The sequence below is a fragment of the Colletotrichum scovillei genome (genome assembly GCF_011075155.1).
Source record: "Colletotrichum scovillei strain TJNH1 chromosome Unknown Contig00004, whole genome shotgun sequence".
Classification (NCBI taxonomy): domain Eukaryota; kingdom Fungi; phylum Ascomycota; class Sordariomycetes; order Glomerellales; family Glomerellaceae; genus Colletotrichum; species Colletotrichum scovillei.
Genome location: NW_023336262.1, coordinates 274,985 through 296,759, shown reverse-complemented (window position 1 = coordinate 296,759; position 21,775 = coordinate 274,985). Strand labels below are relative to the sequence as shown.

The following is a 21,775-nucleotide window of genomic DNA, read 5'->3' as shown; positions in this document are numbered from 1 at the left end:
GACGTGCAGAGTGAGACTGCATGAAGTTGACGCAGACGTGTGTGATATTTGAGTGAGAGTGAGAGTGAGAGTGAGACTCAGTCAATCAGGGGCTGATTGATGTCTGGGAGTACGTACCGCTCTTATGTAAGGAGGTGGTGTAAGTAAGGGAAGGTGCATGTCATCGGAGGGGTTCCTTCCTGCTCCTGACATCAGTTCGATTCAACTTGTTCGCCAGCTTTTCATTGACGTCTCAAATACAAAGTCCAACATCTACACTTCCGTGTATTGATCCGTGGAGAACTTGCTTGAGAGAATCGATCGACAAACGAGATGCCGCGCCCCAGTTTCGCCGAGGACGCACCGGAGCCGGATACGCCCCAGGTTGCCACTCCTACCACCCAACCTGTCTACTCGGATGCATCCAGTTCCTACTGGCCACCGGGCTGGAACTACAACCGCTATCGACATGCAACCGCGGACGACGTAACCTCTCTTCCCGTAGACGAACTGCTGAAGATGCAGGCCGGATTACGGGATGTCCTAGGAGAGGAAGGTGTAGGGCAGCTGGCGATGCACGTCTTCGAGGAGCAGCAACGCGATGCAGAAAGAACCGGCGACGAGTCGACTGCTGAGACTGCAAAGAAGTCGGAGGTCGAGTACAGGCCCCCGAACTGGCTGAAGCATTGGAAGCAGCGCCACGAGGGTCAGACGTGGGGAATGGTGGCCTTCCGAACGGCCTGCTACGATGACCAGGAACGATGGGTGACCTTCGCCAGGCAGGCCCAGAGAATCGTTGAGATTCCCTTTCAAAGAGATGCAGACGGAGCCGATGTGCCAGAGTACTTCAATGATGCCGAGTCTAAATTCGAGATACGATGGGTTGAGGATCCGGCCTTCGCCGGTGCCACCGCCGATGACCTGCGCGACAAGTTCGACAACATGAAATCCGATCTTCCAGCCGGCCTTTCAGAGAAAGTATTTCTCGTCGCATCTTCGGCTGTGGTAGCATCTGTATTGGATTTGGGCGAAGGTGACCGACCGACAACCAAGTCCAAATGGTGGCGGGCATCGGCACCATTCTTTCTCGCGGTCGCCGCAGACACGGATCCCGGGTTGGAGGAGGGCCACGAAGAGAGGGAGTGGTTCAAGCCAATCTTCAAGGTTGCCGCAGAGACCATTGTCGAAGAGTTTTGGTGGCTTCTCGACTCGGATATCATGCCATTGAGAAGGATCACGCGAAGTGTTAAAGGCTTGGAAAGTCTAGCGGACATCGAAGCCAGTGCATCTGGGGGCGAGGACTTGGAAGATATTTGGTGGTCTACGGCACCATCTCCAGAAAGAATGCGAAAGCGCCGTAGATTTTAGTCTGGATCCAATTGTTGGGACGTGCACAATCTAGATGTGCGAGATGTAAGGGTTGACGTCTGTACAAGCAAAGAATAACCCCTCTACAACTCAGTTCTCTCTGACAATCCCATTGCCCTTCTCAATCTTGGAGAGTCCACGCCAGGCCACCCGATAGCAACGCCTCCCACTTCAGACTCGGACACTCCCGTCTCAATAGGTCCGGCTCCGTTCCTTCGATAATGAGCTACCTGGTTGGGGTCGGAGTAGCTGCCGGCGTCAACCGTCGCCCGTGCTGCGAGAGAAGCGACGCCCTGGACACAGTATGCCACCCCCAGCTGCAGATTGGAGCAGTCACTTGCGATTGCCTAGGACTCCTCGTTAGCAACTTAACAGTGGTTCCCGGTGAATCCTAGGCTTACAGGGTTCCATGCACGAAATTGTTCGAAAGAAATCGCAAATTTGTCCTGGACTTTGGCGCAATAGTCTCCAGACTGGATCACATACCACCTGAAAAAAAAGTAAAAGAGTGAGCTTTGAAGAGCTGGAATAATTGCATATTTTGCAGCAAAAACCGAAAGACTCACTGATAGCACTTGTCCGTGGTTCCGGGAGGTGTGGTAGTTGGAGCCGGCACGGTTGTTGAAGTCGCTGTGGTGTTCCAGTCTTGGGTGGGCAGTACGCAATAGAACACATTGGCCTGTAAATTAGTGCAGCCACTGTTGATCTGGGTCATGCCGTTAGTTGAGTTCCGGCCTTTGAGCGTATAAGTTATTTTTCACCTCACCTGGGGATTCATCGCACGGAATAGATCCAACGAAACTGTCTGGTTTAAAGCCACAAGCTCGCAGTAGTCGCCCTACATCAATGCGAAAGTTGACGGTTAGTGTTGATTGATACTTCGGCCTCAAGGACGAGCTTCGTCTGAGCCCATGTTACTTTGTAACTGCACAGTTCAGAGGGGCATACCAGTTGGACCTTGTAGTACTTGCCGCACTTGGTCGTGGTTCCGCTCGCGACAGGCGCTGGTCTATCAGCCGTAGCGGACGCATAGATCGCAGTCTTAGTTACGGTTGCACCTGGGATCGTCGTGAAGTTGAGAACACCACCAGGTGGCCCAACGCAGATATTTTGGCCTGCGATCAAGTTGGTGCAGTAGCTATCGACGGCTGATTTCGCGGTTAGAAAGTGATATTTGATCTCAGCCACAATTTTCAGAAGACAAAGCTTACTTGGATTCCAAGCGATTACTTGCTGGTAGGTAGTGTTGAATTGCGAGGCGACCTTCAAACAGTTGTCGCCGCTTTGAACCACATAACTAGCGCAAGTAGGTGGAAGGCAGAGACTCTATAAATCCTCGATTTCAGCCAAACGAAGTCCTAGCAATGGTCCTTCTCAAAGAGGATTCAAGAACTTACTTGACCAGCAAAGATGTTCGTGCAGTCCATCCGCAGGCTGTTCAGCGTAATCAATGAGCCCGTCGAAACGCCACTCTTCTTGGAGATATCAATGCAGTTGTCACTAGCAGCCACCGTGTATGTGCGGCCTGCAACGCAGACTGCAGTGGCATACCCAGGTGGAGCATAGTTGCCAAGCGACGTGACATTTGTCTTCAACGTTTGGGTTGCTGTTGGAAGACTGAGACTGCACTTTGACTGAATGGCGGCCCACGCTTGAGCCATTTCGGGGTCATAGTTTGAGTACGGGGTCGATTGTTGATGGCGGAATAGGTTGACCAGACACTCGGAGCACAGCTGGGCAGTGGAGTATCCGCCGAGCAGGTCTGCTGGGCTTGTGGCATCGCCGAGTACTCGCTCAAGGTATTCTTCGTGCGAAGTCAGATCACGGACCCGGGATGTTTAACGAGAGATCCATACTTACGAGTGCAGTACTCTCCGGTCTTAGAGTCTTTCAGACACATTTGCGTTCTAACAGCGGTAGTAGAATCAACCCAGTAGGTCGGCGGATAGCCACTCCTAGGTTGGGGATCTTTGGCGCACTGAGAGACGACGTTGCTCCTATAAGTGGCCAATGCTGGAGAACACTCAGATCCGCAAAGAACGCCCATGACAGTCTCATTGAGTACCGTATGATAGCTGCCACCTCCGAGGAGGTTCAAGAGTTCTCGGGGGCATTCTGGGACAGGGGCTGATACTGCCAAGTTGCATCCGGACGAGATGCCATCGAAGACAGTGCCAGATTGATTGGTAAAGAAGAAGAACTAAATACAGATTAGTTGACGTTTGCATTCGGTATACTACTCTCTGATATATCTAGAGCAGCCCGGGAGAACTCACACTTGGGTCAGCGAATATGGCCATTGGCCATAACGAAATAGTCAGGCTCAAAGCCACAATTGACTTCATAATGAGTTCAACTGCTTCAAGTTTAGGTGAGTAAAATGGGTTTCTTCGAGATGTGTTCCTGACCGATAACCTCAAGGTGGATGGAATCAGGAGAGCAAAGGTCTATGTAAGTGTGGAATACCTACTAATGTCGAGGATTACTTCGGGCATCCGACCTCCAACCATTCGTGCACTGTCATATTGAAAGCTTCTTTTTTAGCAAGACATGAGCTGAAATTTTGCCAAGCAGCTGTAGGAAGAGTCAAACGCTGATCGTTGTCTCAGGTCTGTCTTTGCTTCCCGATGTACAGTCATTTGAGTCAATCTGACATGCATGAGCTTACCACCTCACCTAAGTCAACACATTGCACTTAGAATACCATCCTATGTAGTTGATCGACTGGCAAGAACTGTCTTACTGTTACTAAATGGCGCATGTGATGTATAATGAGGTAGCAGACAGATACGCAGGGCGATAGAAACACGACATCATGAAGCACCTTATCCCAAGTGTCCCCTTGCTCCATCACACTTGTGGCGCCAAATCAGCGTTGTCAACTTGAACATCAGATCATTTTTTATGCCGATGGCAAAGTCAATTTCAATTTGCAATTGACTAGTTAAGACATATTCAGAAGCTGTTAGAAGTCCGGAGTACGATGGAACGATTCAAGCTTGCCACGATACCAACAATCACCTGTCTTGATTGACTACCCCTGATTTCGAAGAAGGGAGGCAGGTTGATTGAGGTCTGAGTCGATCGTCACTTCCACACAGTCCTACACAGTTCGAATGTGATACGACTTGTCTCTAGTCACCATGTGATCAAATCTGGGACCCCCTTGGAATCCGGGCCAGCCGAAGCCGTTTCCTTTTCTAGGGTTTCCACGAAGAAACAAAAGAATGAGTTTATCTCGGGGATATGAGGCATTTCAACCCGAAATCACTTACACTGAAAGTTCACGCAATTGCAAGAATGAAGCTCCTCAAACCGGCTGTGCTGGTGTTCTGTCTCCTACTCGCCGCATCAGGCGTGATAGCTCAGCAGGACTACAGCTGTTCCCCCACCAAGCCATGCAAACTTGGCTGCTGCGGTAAGAATAATGTGAGTGACTCCGATTTCGCAAAATCCCAGATTCAGAGGAAGGTACAATTGCTGATTGGAGAACTAGGTCTGTGGCCTTGGGCCTAGCTATTGCGCGCCCGCGAACTGCACTTCCAGTTGCGGTGCGAAGAGCGAATGTGACCCAGGCTGGGGATCCGCTTGGAGCCAGAGAGAAAAGTGCCCCCTCAACGTATGCTGCTCCAAGTTTGGCTTTTGCGGAACTACCAAGGAGTTCTGCGGCGACAAAAAGGTCAAGGCACCAAGTTGCCCCGGTGGCTCTTCTGCAGGCAAGCGAGTGATCGGCTACTATGAAGGGTGGTCAACAACAAAGGCCTGCAATGGATGTAAGTTCAAATTACCACTCAAGGCAATCTTCATTTGACCAAGTTTTGTTTTCTCCAAATTGAATCGCCCTTAAGAGCAATTCCCTTCCAAGACGAATTACTCTTTACGGTTATTGCCTCTTAAAGTAGTCCTGTGATTGCCTTTTCAAGTAATTCTTCCAAGATAAATAGGAGGCAATTAACAAAAGTTTCTTTAGTGAACCCTGAGGACTTACTCTACACGGCTTACACTCATCTCAACTACGCTTTCGCCTTCATTGACCCGACCTCGTATAAGATTGCGAATATGCAAGACTCCGACTCGAAGTTCATGCCTCGACTCACAGCACTGAAGAACTACAACCCTGGGATGGAAGTCTGGGTGAGATTTCAATTTTCAGATCCGTTTAGAAGGACTTGTCGCTCATATTTGCAATTTAGATTGCCATTGGGGGTTGGAGTATGAACGACCCTGACCAGCCGACCAAGCGCACGTTTTCTGAACTGGCCGCATCAAAAGCGAAGCAAGACGCCTTCTTCTCATCTCTTTTGTCTTTTATGAAGTGAGTCATTATTTGCTAAACAATCTATCTCAATGAGGCTTGACTAACAAAAGACCTCCGATAGTAAATATGGCTTCGATGGTGTCGACATCGACTGGGAATATCCCGTTGCCGAGGAACGCTCTGGCACACCTGAAGACTACAAGAACTTGGTCACTTTTCTCAAGAATCTGCGCGCAGCACTGGGAACGAAGGGCCTCACTATCACGCTACCGGCATCATACTGGTACCTTCAGCACTTCGACCTCAAGAACATCCAGCCATACTTGGACTGGTTCAACATGATGAGCTACGACTTACACGGCACTTGGGATGGCACGAACCCTTATCTGGGGCCGTACGTCAACAGCCACACGAATTTGACAGAAATCGACCGTGCCCTCGAGCTTCTATGGCGGAATGATGTCGACCCGAAGAAGGTCGTCATGGGCATGGGGTTCTACGGACGCAGCTTCACCCTCTCGAATCCAAGTTGCAAGACCGCCGGTTGTGGCTTCAGCGCCGGTGGCGCCCCAGGCAGATGTTCCGCGTCTGCTGGGACATTGATGTTCTCTGAGATCCAAGAGATCATAGACAAGGGCGGAGCTCAAGTGACAACAGACAAGACAGCAGCCGTCAAAATTGTCACTTGGGGTGGTAATCAGTGGGTCTCTTACGACGATGAAGAGACACTCAAGTTGAAGATGGACTACGCCAACGGCAAGTGTCTTGGAGGAGTCATGGTGTGGGCTGCATCGACAGATGACGCTAAGGGGACTGCCATCAAGGCTCTAGCGAAAGCTTCGGGCCGAACCGACTTGTCGAAATCTCTCTTCGCCAAAGCAGTCAGCAGCGACCACAGCCAGTGTGTCTGGGGCGAGTGCGGTGCATCGTGCCCATCTGGTCTCGTTCCGGTCGAGAGTTCAGGGAGCAACGCCAGTCCACTTGGCATCGAGCTAGGATGCAATCAGGGAAAGCGCAACTTCTGCTGTCCGTCAAAGAATCCACCAACTTGTAAGTGGAAGGGAAGCCCCAAGTTCTGTGGCGCGCTCGCGAAGAACCGATGCAGTGGCAAGGAGATCGAGATTGCTGCCAGCACAGACGGATGCTGGACTGGGCATAAGTCTTTGTGTTGCACCAAGACTGATTCCACAAGTACTCTTGACTCTTGCGAGTGGCTCGGTGCTGCCCCATTTTGCTCAGCAGGCGCGACTTTCGGTTCCATCCTTGGACTCGGCACGACACCTGTTGCTGGAGCATTCTCCTTCCTTTCATACGGCTGTCCTAACAAGGACAAGCCGAAGGAGCTGACCACTGGGAAGCAGGGGGAGGGAGGCCAGCAAACGTGTGCCTACAACGGAGGCTTCAAGAGCTATTGCTGCAAAGATCCCGTGCCTTGGAAAGAATGCAAATGGCAAGTACTATTCCACCAAATACTACCAGAATTTTTGACCGACTGTCTTGTAGGCGATCCGGAAACACTGCCTGGGTTCAATGGAAGCAGATATTGTCCGGCCCCCTCGCCAACCTCTTTTTTGACTTTTCAACAGACTGCAAAACAGGCTGTGAGAGCGGAGAAGTGACTGTTGCAACTGATGGCTTTGGCTGTCGCTCTGGGACATACTCATATTTCTGCTGTGGTAATCCGAACACGCCAGCCGAGCCCAAACTGCCAGAGATCAGTCTTTGTCCCAGCCCAGCAAACTTGCCGGACTTGTCTACAGTCCCAGAGGGAGGTTCAAGCCCTAAGAATGTCTTCAAGGAAGGAGATATCTTTGATAATAACTGCATACTACCGCCAACTACGAAGAGACGACACATGATTCGAGCGGCTCGACCGCATCAGAAGGGATTCGACAGTAATGACACAAGCTCGGAGGTAACAGAACATCCGGCACTCGCTGGCATGGACACATCGGACCTCTTTGGGAGGTCGTTGGAGAAACGCGGTGCCAGAGACGTTGCTATGAAACTGTGTGCACCCGGCAAGCAGAGCAGTAGCATCTACACTCAGAACTACCCCGGTGCGACCAGCATCATTCGCACTACTGGGAAGGCTTTCACGGTGGCTAAGCAGGGTGTCTGCGCCGCTGTCGGAATAACAGCTCTGACTAACCTTGATGCGAATACCAACTGGGTTACGGAGCATGTGTTCGAGAAGCAAGAATTTCGTGACGCAGTTGAGTGGATGATGGATGGCAATACGCCAAAGGGTGTTGCTCTCACAGCCGGTAAAGCTCCCTTCACTGGGGTCTTCGACCTCAATGGCGTAAGTTAACCTTCCGTTCCTTTTTGAAAGGATTTTGTTGTTTCAACTAAAAATCAAATATGTAGTTGTTCCAGGATATCTGGCCTTCGAAGACGTACACCACTCTCAAGGTTGTCCAAGATTGGGCGGGCAACATCAACGACGCTTTCACAGGTCTTCTTGGTCGAACGTCAGACGCAGGTCTCAATAACGCCAACATAGTCAACCTTCAAGTCTGCGACGCCGATTTCAATCGCTACAAAGAGTTCATCGTTGCTGGAAGCGACTTCATGAGCCAGGCGACGTGGAAGAACTACAGCCCCACAGGCCGCATCGCCATCTTGTCTGATGTGATTGACACCTTCGCGTATCGAAGTGAATCAAGCGTCATCACCTCATACCAAAAGACATATGCTTCACTGGCTACCCTCTGGGGCGACTTTGGTCGATACGCCCTCAGCAAGGGCGTCAGCTACGACTTTGCGTCCGCATGGAAGCAGATTGTTCCCGCCAATCTTGAGAGCCAGGTCTCATCTGCTCGGACGCTGTTTGAGAGCTATGTCAAGAGCGAGCTTGCGTTTTGGAAATCGACTGCTGCCGCAACAACGTACTCGCCAGTAGTCGTTAAGGAAATGACTGACAAGCTTACAGACTGGCAGGGGAAGGTAACGACACTGATTGCGCTCCCGATTAGCAAGATGACAGCTTGATTTTGTTGAGCATTCTGTGTAATTTTATTCCTTCTTGTATTATATGGATATAATGAAACGCATCTCACTTCCTCCTGCTTGATGAGAGGTGTCGGTCTAGTCTACCTGCTCTCGACATCTCGCAACTTCAAGCTCGCTCCTGGCTACGTACCTCCTTGCTGGGTAATTCGTAACGAGATAAACCCAATGATATTCTGATAAATCAAGTACGCCTTTAATGCCGCAGGACGTGGGACTTAGCTCAACTCTGTTATTGTCTCCATGAAGCCCATGGAAGCCTTTCGAGCCCAATCCGGAGACCCAGGTTCCGAGAAAGGCGACGCCGTGACTTTGGAGTACCATTCATCTGACCAGATCCCTCTTTCCACATCTTCTGGTTTGAGTGAGGTCACTCGGCTCATCCTTTCTATCGGAAAGATGGAATCCCTATGTTCATGCACTATGCTCTCTGCATCATGAGTGCTTACAGCCACAGGCCCGGTTATCCCAGTGGTATTTACTGCCGTTAAATTTTGCGTTTGTAGCTTACTGCCCATGAGGAATTTGAGCTCAAAGTACTTTTTGCTGCTCTGGCCGGTATTGTGACTCGATTGTTGCGAACCACTGAGTCCTCGCATGAATAAGATGTTGATTGCAGGAAGACACGCACAGATCATGCCTATGCTCACTTCCGCAGTCCTAGGGAAAGTTCAGAGTCAGTGTCTTGTCCAAATTGATACGAGAGTGAACATCAGGCCTCACCCAAGTAGATTAAAACGAATGAAGTCGACAGGCTCGTCATCCGACTTTTGTAGCTGAATTACGAGAATCATTCGTACAATGCTTGCTGCTGTGGCGACGCCTCCTGCACTGAGCATGAGAATCACTTTGAGTCGCTTGGTCCATGACATTCGTAGACTCAAAGCCACGGGTATCGGCAGACATAATACGGCGGTGTCCGTGATTGCACTGACGGCAGTATCGGCAACAAATATGGCTCGTTGGTTCAAGCAGGTAGCATTGAGAGTCGAGTCCCAGTACCCAGCAATTGGGTGGCAAATGAACATCTTGAGAAAGAGGACCGGCACGTAATACCCAGTCATGAACACTATGACGGCATATGTGCCGATGATGGTCTTCTTGTTCAGCCTGAAGACTCGGATCACGATGAGTAGCAGTGCGAGTTTCGTGAAATATGAGTTTGGGCCGTAGACAAGTGTGTCCGCGTACAGCCCCTGTAGCGGTGTTAGCGGTTGAGCTGATTGATGTGCGCTTGGTTGAAAGTAGTTACCTTCAAGAAACCAACGAATTTATCCTTGGATATCTCATATATATGATAGCCACCCCCATAGCGATGCACTGAGATAGAATCAGTCGTCATGTAAGTGCCCAAATACCCCATTATCACTCACTCACGAGTGCCGTCGAACTGTACCCGACTGATAATATCTATTCACCTATCAGCTCACGCTTGGACGCTATTGAGGTAGCACATTTGGCCACTTGTTTGAGGGACTTACCCAGGCAATCACTGCCATCCCTGTAACTGTCAGCTTACAAGTTTCACAGCATAAAGACCCGAGACGAGATCCCAGTGACAGAGGCTTACAATCGTCTAAGTAGAACGGCGGCGCGATGAGGGTTTTCGCATAAATGCGCAGCATCATGAAGATACTGACAGACACAATAGAAAGAATCTGCGACACCAAATTGATGGTATGCAATACGTCCTGCGGATGCTGAAAGTCAGGCACTACGCCTTCCGGCGGGGGGGCCGCCCCCTCCTTGTCAGACATCTCGCATCGGCGACCGGGAAATGTGGGTAAACCGGCGGGATAGGTCGGCGGGTTCGGCCCGGTGCGGGGCGAGACATAGTCGTCCCGTAGATGATCACTTTGCTATTCGGAAGGGCGTTGCCAAGATTGCCTTCGACTCGACATAAAAGAAAGCCGGTAGTGCAACCAAGTTTCGTTGTCGGAAAACAGGTCTCCGCGGAGATGTCACTTGAGGGAAGCGTCTCGTATATACTTGCCACATAACGTTTATGCTTGTGAGAGCGTCCCCCAGCAAGAAACTATAGTCGAGCCCAGACCTTTGGTAGTAATCAGCCTTGACCATGTCCTGATTGTCAAACTCTGATAGCTACACCGAAACGTCAGTCATTGATTGGCTCGTGGATAAGTCGGCAGCTATGACGCCCGCACTCCGGAGAGGTTTATGCATAGAAGAAGTGTGTTTACGATGGACGGGGAAAGCTTCCTCTCAGCTGATCATGAAGCTTCCTCGGTAGTTCCAATCTTAAAGAGCTGCTAACAGATTAAAAAGCTATCCAAGCCTCATCAGCGGAGAAATTAAACGGCAAAGATGTTACTTTGAGCCGTGCCCTCTGCGAAGTAGCGCGTTGTTTGAGGCGTCTTCGATACACTAGTCCATCACCTAGATAAGGACCTGACTTCGATTGATCAGCGGGGAATGAAGTCCTTCCCTCCGATTGATATAATCTCAGGATTGGCTCGTTTGGAGTTGACTCGTGAACAGAAATGTTGCGCCACGTCTCCTTCCTGGCAGGATGGGAGCATATCCAGGTCATGCAACGAAGTCGCTGCTACCAGCCTTTTCAGGTACTTACAGTGAATGCCACGCGAACCGATAGGGTGTGATGTCTCAAGACTGACTCAAAGACTTTGGGACGCTCTGCTATCGAGCGGACAGGATACGCCAGGACTAGGGTTCGCGGGGTAGCTGGGCACTGAAGCAGGCAGTGGTCTCTCACCCAGCAATCCCAGCTTCGCTTTGCGACACGTGGGTGAATTGGGCAGTCAGACGCAACAGTCTCTCAATACCGAATACTCGTCTCGCATCCTGAATTGGCAATTGGATCCCGTGGTCTCAGAACACATGCGACTTTCAGTCAAGGCCAACCATGTCATAATCCATGCCGAAACCGAGCGGACGTTTCTCGACGGGGCAGTCGCTTCCAGAGGTATGAGAATATCTCAATTCTCAAAAGCCCCTTGAACTTTGAGCTCTTACAATCACAGAATATGGAGGCTCATCAAAAGTGGTCAATTATCAGTATCAAAACGGGAAGGACCCCGCAACTTGCAATCCGTCCCGGCGGTTTTACGAAACTTTATAGCTGAAGCATCCTGAAGTTTGACGCATTCTGAATGACTCCATATAACACCAACTCGACTGCTTGCCATCATATGAACTAACAACCGTCCTCGGATTCATCATACTATCCTGGCTAGCGGAGAAACGAACTCTTCCATGCTCCGGGAAGGAATTAAATTATGCGCATGATCTGAAGATATACTTTTGCCTCTGGCTTGACTTTTGTGACAAGAAGACTTTGATAGGCGAGAGATACCCCGGATGAACACCGAGTCGAAACGATTTCGCGTCTGCACACTGCTGCTTTGTCCGTCGCTGTGGACCCTTCCCCCAAGGCAAGAACAAGTGTAACAGTGCGACTTGAGTCTGTTTGTTTCTGTTTGTTCCGCTTATGCTACGCGGTAATTGATGCAATGGGGAGGGGTGACACAGACGGTAGCACGTAGTTTGGCAGCTCCAGACTTCCGTCCAAAGAAGTTGATTTCAACTCGACCCCGCAAGCAGCGGGGAAAGGGATGTGCTGTGTTAAGTGGGCTATCATTAAGCGGCTATGGAGCATCAAAGTCTATTGGGTGTCCATGTGGCCACTTGTCAGTTACTGTGAGTGACTTTGGGCTTTATTCTCCTTTAGTCTCGATGATTTTGCCTTGCCGATGCCGTAGCTATATCTCATAAGTGTCGACATGCCTTTGACGCCGTAAGCCTTAAACGAAGTGCTTGTACCCACTCAGCAGACTCAAATGTTGCCCTCAAGATGGTTGTCATTGGAGATCATGCGTGGCCATGTTGATTATGTGCATGCTGATGAAACCACGACCAACTTGTTACTGCCTTCATTTGATTTCGTCGCTGCTTTAAACAGAAGGGTAATTGCTTGTGGCGTAATACTTGTAGCCGCACGGGGTCTGTGTTGAGCGTTGACTTATAGACTAAACAGTCAGAATGCCTATGAATATCGTCAAGCTGCGTATGTGGACTGAAAGACGCAAGGGGTAAGTAAATCTATGTGGGTACGTCACCGAGCATATGCATGCTACCTGCGGGTTGTCACACCAGCAACCATCGCAAAACAGCCTCACTTGAGGAACGGTGATCAAGGGACCGGGGACGTTGCAGACCTCTCGACCGCCTCGCCACGCCAGCCGCAGTAAAGCGCCCTTTGCAGTCTCAGGTGAGGGGGTATCTGCAGTCTGTTGCTTTTGGTAGCTTCAATTGATTGCAGTGAAGCCCAGCACCGTGGCTACTGCAACTATTATCATGTCTTCATTTCCCAGTTGCAGTAGCCTCTTTCCCTTTCCAGATCGCGTTGGGAGAGACTGGCACCTCGTCGGTCTGGCAACAAGCTAGAGGAAGTGAGTTGAGCTCTATGTTCAGACAGGCCACTTCAACTTGAGATACGTAGCTGTCATCATTCTATGTCTACTCCGTGAGGAGAAGGAGTCGTCGACTGACCCAGGGGATTGGGAGATGGGTTCCCCGTTATTGTCCAGGGTATATGGAGTATGCGCGAACAGCGACGGACGCGTCTCCACCTAGAATCCGGAGGTTCCATCTGTATTCCCCAAGGGTTCCAGATTCCAGACTTCCTATAGGTATCGCCTGACGAGGTCCACGTTACTTGTTGCACGAGACACGTCGCCACTTGAATCAGCCGTCGGCCAATGGAGACTGGTGAGGGGCTCGTGGATATTCCAGCCCCCGAATGTCGAGAGCGGGACGAGTTTATCGCCGCCCACATTGGGTGCTCCATCTGATAAGCCAGACATCAGGAGACGATCACGTTGTTCAAGCTGTTGCCACCATATAAGCCACGCACCCGGGCGAAGACATCCTGCTTGATATCAGCCATCTTTTCAGTTCACTTCCCCAACCTCCATGATGCCTCATACTCGTGGAGGCTGAACAAATGAGCAGACCTCTGTTGAGCCTACCTACAATGAAGTGGGAGGCCGGCAACAAGCCGGCCAGGGTCCGGACTCGACGACATGGCTCGGCCCGCAAAGCGGACGAATCAGAAAACCCCACGTCCAAGTCATGGTCCCCTGTCGGCTCCGGGAACGTGCAGTCTTCTAGTGGCCCATCCCACGTTTGTTGCGTCCCAACTGTCTCGGTCTAGCCCAAGTAAAGCAAAGTGAACGATGCCCAACCCACAACACCATGCGCACAAACGGGAAGAGAAAGAGAAAATAGACGGCCGCCAGTCGAATTCATTTCCGCCTGTTTGCCCTGCCCAAATCGACTGGTTGTGAAGCCCATGTCTTTTCCCCAAAATTCCTGACTCATCCCAGCCTACAGAAGACTTTCTGACTCGTTTTCTTCTGCCTTTGGTGGCCCGTTCGGCCCCTGCAAAATAGGGCTTGAAGCCTGTTTGGCCCTCGACAGAGCAAGCTAAAGCATGAGAATGGACATCAGAATGAACAACCGCCGTCAAGTCGTTGGCGGGTCTTTTTCCAATAGTGAGGGGGTGGAAGTACGAACATGCCGCCAAACATAGCAGAGATCCAACGGAAGCAGTTGGCCTCAAAGCTCAACCGCAGCGTCGAGAGAGATTCAAATCCGCCCAGCAACGGGAGACTTACACATGTTCATCGCCACTTAAGGATGTTGCAAAGTTGTATTCTTAGACTCCGTCCTGTTCAGAACCCGAACCCATTCGCCCAAGCTGATGGATGGTGGCACCCCCCAGTCTCCCGCTTTTTAGTCCCCGGCAGGCAGGCGGGAAGCGTTGATGGGGTCTGGACAGGGGGGGTTCGAGAAACCATGGGGGTGTACGCCGTGGACCGTGAACACGGCCGATAGACTAGGAAAAGCAGGGTTTGCTCCTCCTGACAGCGCCATGGCCCAATCACCCAAGCCCTCTCTGCCCGAAGGGCGACGGAGTGACGACGTTGCGTTTGCAATATTCGACGCTACTTTGTGTCCCGGATGTAAGCTGGGCATCCCGCCAAACGGTTCCGTGGAGGGCCAGTTGGGAGTCCCGCTCTGGTGCCACGCCTCATCCCTGACGCTGGCTCGTCTGGCTCGACCATCCCGTGTCCCGTCGCTCGCGGACGAGAAGTCGAGGGACCCCCCGAACTTGTTTTTTTGACGTATGTGCCCTATTGGACGGGGGTAGGCGCGCTGGTGGGAGGCCACGGATGAAGGCGGGCAGTGTCGAATATCATTTTCTGCCGGTTGGGCTCCTGTACGTAGATCACCCTCCGCCTCCCTTTTTCCCCCTTCTTCCATCCCACAACACTATACTCTGGATATTCTGAACAAAACCAACTTGCCTCCACATCCAGACTTCCTCTTCCGATCTCATCATTCTTTGATTGTAGATCCGAGCAGACCCGATATGCAACTTTACCCCTCATCAACTTACCAATACACTTTCAATGTCACTCGCAGAGTCCACCAGCCCCAGATCAGACGTCCAGCTTGGCACATAACTTGAGAAATCCCAAAAAAAAGAATAACATTATCATTTACCAGAGCTACTTGGCTCTTGAGCGAATCTCCATTTCACACATCTTCATCACCGTCCTCATGGCTCCTACCCGTGATCCGGTGCCCGCGAAGGGCCGCGGTCGCTTCGCCAGACTCAGGCGGCCCTCAGTCTCCATCCCAGACAACACTCCTCTTGAGAGACTTGATCTCTCCAACGCCAACGTCTCCGAGATCTCACTTGCCCCCATGGATCGTTCGGTAAACGACAGCGGATCCGACTTGAGCGTCAGCTCAGCCGGAGACTGGAGAAACAAGAACGGCGCCGCAAAGCCTCCCTTGAAGTTCAAACCCCCCATGCTTCGCACCCGCCCTTCCCGACCAGAGCTCAGCCGCCCGTGGAGGCGATCTACTGAGAACCTTTACACCACAGCCGATGAAACCAATGACTCGGATGTTGAGTCCAAGTACAGCTCCGATACTGCCTCAACCCTCACGACCGCGACGAGCGTGGACGACTCTGACTCTCACTCCTCCAAGTCCGTCTCATATACCCAAGCCATTCGAACTCGGCCATTCACCACCGAAAAGCAGGTCGTCAGGACTAGCACCATCCCTCCTGCGCCAGCCAAGCCCGCCAACCTCAAGGGCACCCGCGTCGACGTCGTCGCGCCCAAGAGGCAAACTATCCACATCGAGGTGGCCCCTGTAGCTCCTGCCCCTCCCGTTGTCCAACATATTACCTCACACGACCTCATTGAGCGCGAGAAGGTTCAAGATGAGCTCAACAAGCAGATCGCGCGCATGAGGGAGGAGGCCATGAGCCTTGTCACCAGGCAGACCGACACAGACAGAAGACTCGGACATGCTCTCGACCAAATTTCGGAACTCTCAGCCGCCAAGGAGAAGACTGAGAAGCAACACCGTGAAGAAAAGACCCTCAAGGACCAGATTACTCGCGACTATGGTGAGCAGAGCCGCCTCCTCGATGACGTGAGAAGCGCTCTTGGTGAGCATGAGAAGAGGCTCGATGATGTTGAGCGTGAACGAGATCAGCTCAAGGGCATCAAGGAGCAACTAGAAGTCAACGCCGCCAAGCTCGAGAAGGAAATTGAGCAAGAGAGGGAAGCCAAGACGGAGATGACCACCAAGAATGCAGTACTTGAGAAGGATCTCGTTGAGCAGGAGAAGCTTCTTGCCGAGCAGGAGAAGCTTCTTGCCGAGCAGGAGAAGCTCACCAAGAAATTTGAGGCCCAATGCCACGACCTTGAGAGGAGCGTCGGCGATGCTCACTTTGTCACCAAAGAGACTGAGAAATCCCTCATCAAGAGGATTGCCGCTCTCGAGATGATCAAGAACACCATGGAGATCCGAGTCACTGGACTTGAGACGGACCTCATCCGCAAGGGCACTGAGATTGGCGACATCGCCGCCGAGCGTGACCTTCTCCGCATGGAAGTCGACAAGTACAAGCCCCAAGTCGACGAACTCAACCGGGAGAACGGCGCCCTGATAGAGGCCAAGAAGGGCCTGGAGGCACGCATCGACGATCTCGACCAACAGAAGAAGGGTCTCGAGGCAAACATTGAGAAGCTCGAGACGGAGAAGAAGGACGCCCAAGCCAGCTTCGATGCCCTTGAGGCCGAGAAGAAGGGCCTCGAAGCCGACATGGAGAAGCTTAACACCGAAAAGAACGACATTCAGACCCGCTTTGGCGCACTTGAAGTCGAGAAGCAAGAGGTTGAGGTCCGCCTTACCCAGCTCGAGACCACCAACACTGACATCCAGACCCGGTTTGAGAGCCTCGAGGCCACCAAGGGCGAGCTTGAGCTCAGCAAGGGTGAGCTCGAGACCCAGGTGAAGGACCTCGAGGGCTTCAAGACCAAGTACGACAAGCTCAGAACCCGCATCGAAGGGCTCAAGGGCAAGAACACGACACTCCAAGGGCAGGTCGGCGAGCTTCTCAAGGATCAAGACGACAAGATGTCTCAGATCTCTAGTCTCGCAGAGGAACGTGACATACTCCGCTCGGAGAACGAGTCGCTCAAGGACGAGAACGAATCCGTCACTAGCGAGCTCCGACGTGCCGAGTCACTCATGGGATCTATCGCCGGCTCTCTCCCTGGTTCACTTGCACCTTCGGTCATCGGCTCCGCCGCCCCGTCTGTCATCGGCTCGGCAGATGACAGCGATACAGACACTGTCAAGGGTGAGGATGATGAGGCCCCGCCCGCTCCCGAAGAGGCTCCTCCAGCTCCCCCAGCGCCCGAAGAAGCACCCCCCGCACCCCCAGTGGAGGAGCCTCCTGCGGTCCCCGTCATCGAAGTCATCGAGGAGGCTGAGGTTGTCGAAGATGCACCGGCGCCGGCACCCGAGGAAGTCAAAGACGACGCCGCCAGCGTCACCTCAGCGGCACCCTCTGAGCTTTCCAAGGCCGTTCCGGAGCCCGAACCCGAGGTGGTGGAGCCTGAGCCCGCCCCAGCTCCCGAGCCGGAGGCAGCTCCCGTCGAGGCCGATGCCGTCTCCGAGAAGGCCGAGTCCGTGTCCGCCAAGTCCATCACGCCCTCCGAGCCGGCAGTCATGGAGGAGCTCCGCAACCGCATCGCCGAGCTGACGGACCGCAACGATCAGCTCCAGTCCGAGACCGTCAAGCTTGGCTCCCTCACCGCCGAGCGTGACGATCTCGTCACCCGCGTCGCGAGATTGGAGACGGAGGCCGTCATGGCGCCTGCGCTCCGCCAGGAGAATGCAACCTTGACGTCGCAGCTGTCTCTCGTCAATGCCCAGCTCGACGGCATGCGCGCTTCCTACGACGCCTCGGTCGCTGAGGTCAACAGCCTCAAGGACCAGATTGGTCAGCTGCGGGGACGTCTGTCTACGCCTTCGGTGCAGTCGCGCTCTCGAGAGTCGTCCCATGCGAGGGCGCCGTCGACGAAGACAAAGAAGAATGATGATAAGAAGAAGGAGCAGTTGGTGGTTGTGCGCAACCCCAATGAGCGAGGTGGAATGTAAGTCTAATTCATCACCTACCCATGTTTCTAAACACTATGCTGACTGTCACGTTCAGTCAAATCATACGAAGATGCGATCTACGGGGTATGAAGAGGTCGTCGTCTCAGCACTCTCACTCCGAGGGTGACAAGAGCGATTAAATCCTTACGACTTATTTTTGGGATTATGGAAATGGGAATAGCGAGGGAATGGCGAGTGATTAGCGTGGCGAAGGACGGACGGACGGACGGATAGCACGAGTATAGCGTCTCCTTTGTGTTTTCTTTCTTCTCCTTTTCTGTGTTGGGGCAACATAGCATGCGATGGATCGGTTCCTCGCTTGGGTCTTTCATTGATACTTTTACTCTTTCTCCTTTGTCACTGCGGAATTTGGAATGGGCATGGATACGGAACGGACTAGACATGTAACGGATCGCATGGGCGGATTCTGGAAGACGGTGTGCCCTCAAGGGCGCGAAACAGCATGCATCTTGTAGACTTCTTGTGTCGTGTAGCTAGTCACTTGGTCTTGTATTTAGATAGCGCCATTGTAGGTTATCAGGTAATCATTATTGCCATCTATTGGATCCCCCTGACGCCGTGCTCGAGTCGTAGTCGTAGTTCCCAGCCCCCCGACCTGTCAGATTGCCACGGCCCATCACGTCCTCGGGGGCGCCAGCGACTAGCTCAACAACGTGGCTCCTCCGGAGATATTAGAGCAAGAACTAATTGTTAGTCAATATGAACCGACTTGTTGGTGCTGGCAGCGCAAGCCTTTGCCTCCGTCAGCGCGCTTGATCGACCCAGGCCATGTCCACTAAGAGAGACGCCAACCGATTGGCCGACGCCATACCTCGTGGAGATTCAGCTCCAATAGTTCACGATAAGCGTCTTTGGTGTTCTGACAAGTTTACCACATCCTCGGCTCGGCGAAAAGATATCCTCTCCTACGTTTTCCGTACGATGACAGACAGGATACCCAGCCAGTAAGACTTATTAGACGAACTGCAAACTTTTCATCCCTGTATGTTTCTCTTTTTTCCCCGCGGGATCCAGAATGTTAAGCTTCTATTGTTGTCTTATCTATCCAGTCCCCCACCTTGTGGGTTACTTTGAGGGGGGCACCCTACCTTAGGTAATGAGATGAACGCCATGAAGTTTGCTCCGCCAATACTCGTATTGATTCTTCTAGAGCTCTCGTGAGGTCATAACCTCCTCATCTTTTCATCGAGCTCAAGACCTCTCAAGGTAGATCAATGACGCAGCTCCGATGAAAGCTCTCCTCGGCAGCAATCTGTGTTACCTACTCCCACCCCAACCGAGACGCAATAGGTAAAGGATTCCTGAGAAAGCCATGGATTCCCGCCGTGTCGCTCAACACCAAAATAGGCGGATGCTCTCGGCGCCAACATGAAGCTGCTGAATCCGGCTCGAGTCCGGTCAGGCACACCTCTCAACAAGCTGCGGTCTAGTCTAGACGCCACAGGAACCTAGGAGCTGGAGAAGACGAATTGGTGGCTCCGATTGGCCTCGTGTGTCTCAGGGACGGATGTGGGAACGTGCGTGGCTGCAAACGCTGAATCGCAACATTCCAGAGCTCCTCATCCAGCCCGGAAACTGGATACTCACGGGAACATCTCACTCAACCCTAGACAAAGCTGTTCAGTCCCGAGCTAGGAATAGACCGGGTGTAACCCCCCGCAGATGTTTATTTCGGTGACCCAAAGGTAGGTAGTCCGGGGTGTATATGAGAAGATGGCGTTTCCACCTTTTCGAATCCCGGTTCTTCTCTCCCTCATCAGCTCATTCAACTCTCGCTTCACCCGGTATAGCCAACATCTTCGCTGTCGTTTCAGTCACTCAACTCTTAGTCTAGTCACTCGACATCACCCCAACCGTCAACATGAAGTTCACCGCTGCCATTATTGCCTTCGCTGGCCTCGCCGCCGCCCAGTCCCTGGCCGACGTTCCCACCTGTGCCCAGCAGTGCTTGGCCAACGCCGTCACCTCCACCGGCAAGTGCACTGTTGGTGACATTTCCTGCCTCTGCAGTCCTGCCAACTACCAGGCCATCGTCACCGCCGGTACCCCCTGCGTCCTCCAAAGCTGCGGTGCCGACGTTGCCGTCAGTAAGTCCATCATCAAGGCCCTCGTCTATCTCACCAAGATTCTAACTTTACCCCTCAAGACCAGGTCCTCCCCGCCGCTGGCAAGATCTGCGCTGCCGTTGCTGGAGGTGGTGGCCCCGCCTCCGCCGCTTCCTCGGTTGTCGCTTCGGCCTCTGCCGCTGCATCTTCCGTCGTTGCCTCAGCCTCCGCTGCCGTCTCCTCCATTGCTTCTGCTGCCACTAGCAAGGCTGCTTCCGCCGCCTCTTCCGTCTCTTCCGTTGCTTCAAGTGCTTCCCGCGCCGTCACGAGCGCTGCCTCGTCCGCTGCCGCTGGCACCACTCGCACTGCTGTTGTCACGAGCGCCACCACCACCCGCAACGGCACCTCCACTGCCACTGCCACCGCTACCCCCGTCACTGTCAACGGTGCTACTACTCAGGGCCCCGTTGGCATCCTGGCTGCTCTTGCCCTTGGTGCTCTTGCCTACTTGTAAACGAGTCCGCAAAGTTCACATGGTTCAACATATGGCATAGCTTATATACTGGGCCACTCTCTTGACGAACTCGACCTCATCTTAGGCGCGTTGGTCTACAAAAAGGAAGCGCACAAAATATAGATATAATAGTAATCCATGTGGCAATTCAAATAGTATCCTCTCATGTCATGTGTTACGTAATGAATTCGCCGATACAATGCGCACGCTATAGGTACCCGGCTTCATCTCGTCTTCGACAATTCGTCTGGAAATTCTATAATTCACCGGTAGCGAGTAGAATGAAAAAATGGCAGGTCTTTAGCTCGATAATAAGAAGCGTTCTTTCTATCGGCAGACATGCCCGCAGGCTATCACTGCTGACTGTGCTCAAGATGCATGTGCTCTCATCCGAATTGTTCCACAGCCTCAGTGATCCCAAGCTTCATCATGCTTCTTACTGCCAAGATCATATTTCTGTACTCGCCATTGCTGCTTGTCATCTCATGCCTGCTCGTTTCCTGTGATGTGGGGATAGGTTGCAAAAGTAGCCAAAACAGCCAACCTCAAGAGACTAGTAGCGCGGCGTTTAGTCATCAAGGATTGTCGTCGAGACCAAGGAGAATTTGCGGTTGCTGTCCAGCGATGATGTTGTTGTTGAGGGCCTCCACGGCACAATTATTCTGGTGAACTTCTAGCTCCTGAATGTTGCTATGTATGTGATGCGTACACGCCAGGTTTCAGAGCTCCTGCCATCTTGCTCTGAAGGGAGCCTTTGCTGGCAAATCGAAGCGTTCCCAAGTTGGTGATTGCCTTTGAGGTGTTATAAAAAGAGGAAGAAATCTTTGATGGGTTGTTTTGATTTTGAAAGAAAGTCAGTGACGGTATCACAAGAAACTTGTCTGAATTCATGTACACGGGGCCTTTGCCAAAGCCCTAGCAGGCAGTTTTTATGGTCTACGTTATTATGGCTGATCTTGTATGAGGCTACAGAATGCTGATGCCTCGGGTTCGGTCGAGGCGTCCTTTGAGGTGCTTTCTCTAATGTGGTTCTAGCCAGTTGTTTCTTGTGTGTATGAGATC

The 21,775-nt window shown here is 52.2% G+C and overlaps 6 protein-coding genes across 6 annotated transcripts; 4 read left to right on the top strand and 2 right to left on the bottom strand.

The window, feature by feature from the left end:
* Positions 1–312: 312 nt before the first annotated feature.
* On the top strand, positions 313–1,347 carry HER10_EVM0008742 (uncharacterized protein; the record flags this gene model as incomplete). The annotated part of the gene is made up of 1 exon (XM_035478252.1): positions 313–1,347. One exon carries the CDS (start codon positions 313–315, stop codon positions 1,345–1,347), a length of 1,035 nt encoding a protein of 344 aa, XP_035335186.1.
* Positions 1,348–2,190: 843 nt separating this feature from the next.
* On the bottom strand, positions 2,191–3,008 carry HER10_EVM0005192 (uncharacterized protein; the record flags this gene model as incomplete). The annotated part of the gene is made up of 3 exons (XM_035474815.1): positions 2,191–2,495; positions 2,559–2,673; positions 2,745–3,008. The coding sequence occupies 3 exons, from the start codon at positions 3,006–3,008 to the stop codon at positions 2,191–2,193; spliced, it is 684 nt and encodes a 227-aa protein (XP_035334929.1).
* Positions 3,009–4,647: 1,639 nt separating this feature from the next.
* HER10_EVM0000742 (uncharacterized protein) lies at positions 4,648–8,599 on the top strand (the record flags this gene model as incomplete). The annotated part of the gene is made up of 7 exons (XM_035470510.1): positions 4,648–4,776; positions 4,844–5,120; positions 5,318–5,481; positions 5,541–5,662; positions 5,727–7,150; positions 7,192–7,910; positions 7,976–8,599. The coding sequence occupies 7 exons, from the start codon at positions 4,648–4,650 to the stop codon at positions 8,597–8,599; spliced, it is 3,459 nt and encodes a 1,152-aa protein (XP_035334597.1).
* Positions 8,600–8,749: 150 nt separating this feature from the next.
* HER10_EVM0008400 (uncharacterized protein) lies at positions 8,750–10,535 on the bottom strand. The gene is made up of 6 exons (XM_035477924.1): positions 10,188–10,535; positions 10,099–10,118; positions 9,991–10,027; positions 9,870–9,937; positions 9,341–9,813; positions 8,750–9,277 (listed from the first exon to the last, which is right to left on the bottom strand). The coding sequence occupies exons 1-6, from the start codon at positions 10,372–10,374 to the stop codon at positions 8,836–8,838; spliced, it is 1,227 nt and encodes a 408-aa protein (XP_035335160.1). The 5' UTR covers positions 10,375–10,535; the 3' UTR covers positions 8,750–8,835.
* A 4,102-nt stretch (positions 10,536–14,637) lies between these two features.
* On the top strand, positions 14,638–18,675 carry HER10_EVM0010207 (uncharacterized protein). The gene is made up of 2 exons (XM_035479675.1): positions 14,638–18,129; positions 18,189–18,675. The coding sequence occupies exons 1-2, from the start codon at positions 15,224–15,226 to the stop codon at positions 18,271–18,273; spliced, it is 2,991 nt and encodes a 996-aa protein (XP_035335287.1). The 5' UTR covers positions 14,638–15,223; the 3' UTR covers positions 18,274–18,675.
* An 882-nt stretch (positions 18,676–19,557) lies between these two features.
* HER10_EVM0000262 (CFEM domain-containing protein) lies at positions 19,558–20,937 on the top strand. Its single transcript, XM_035470052.1, has 2 exons — positions 19,558–20,241; positions 20,301–20,937. The coding sequence occupies exons 1-2, from the start codon at positions 20,016–20,018 to the stop codon at positions 20,711–20,713; spliced, it is 639 nt and encodes a 212-aa protein (XP_035334565.1). The 5' UTR covers positions 19,558–20,015; the 3' UTR covers positions 20,714–20,937.
* Positions 20,938–21,775: the final 838 nt, after the last annotated feature.

Coding starts and splice junctions, on each gene's coding strand:
- HER10_EVM0008400 (XM_035477924.1), bottom strand. CDS start 10,374: ATGTCTGACAAGGAGGGGGCGGCCCCCCCGCCGGAAGGCGTAGTGCCT. Junction 10,119..10,187: donor GCCGTTCTACTTAGACGATT/GTAAGCCTCTGT, acceptor TGACAGTTACAG/GGATGGCAGTGATTGCCTGG. Junction 9,278..9,340: donor ATTCGTTTTAATCTACTTGG/GTGAGGCCTGAT, acceptor AACTTTCCCTAG/GACTGCGGAAGTGAGCATAG.
- HER10_EVM0010207 (XM_035479675.1), top strand. CDS start 15,224: ATGGCTCCTACCCGTGATCCGGTGCCCGCGAAGGGCCGCGGTCGCTTC. Junction 18,130..18,188: donor CCCAATGAGCGAGGTGGAAT/GTAAGTCTAATT, acceptor TGTCACGTTCAG/TCAAATCATACGAAGATGCG.
- HER10_EVM0000262 (XM_035470052.1), top strand. CDS start 20,016: ATGAAGTTCACCGCTGCCATTATTGCCTTCGCTGGCCTCGCCGCCGCC. Junction 20,242..20,300: donor CGGTGCCGACGTTGCCGTCA/GTAAGTCCATCA, acceptor TTACCCCTCAAG/ACCAGGTCCTCCCCGCCGCT.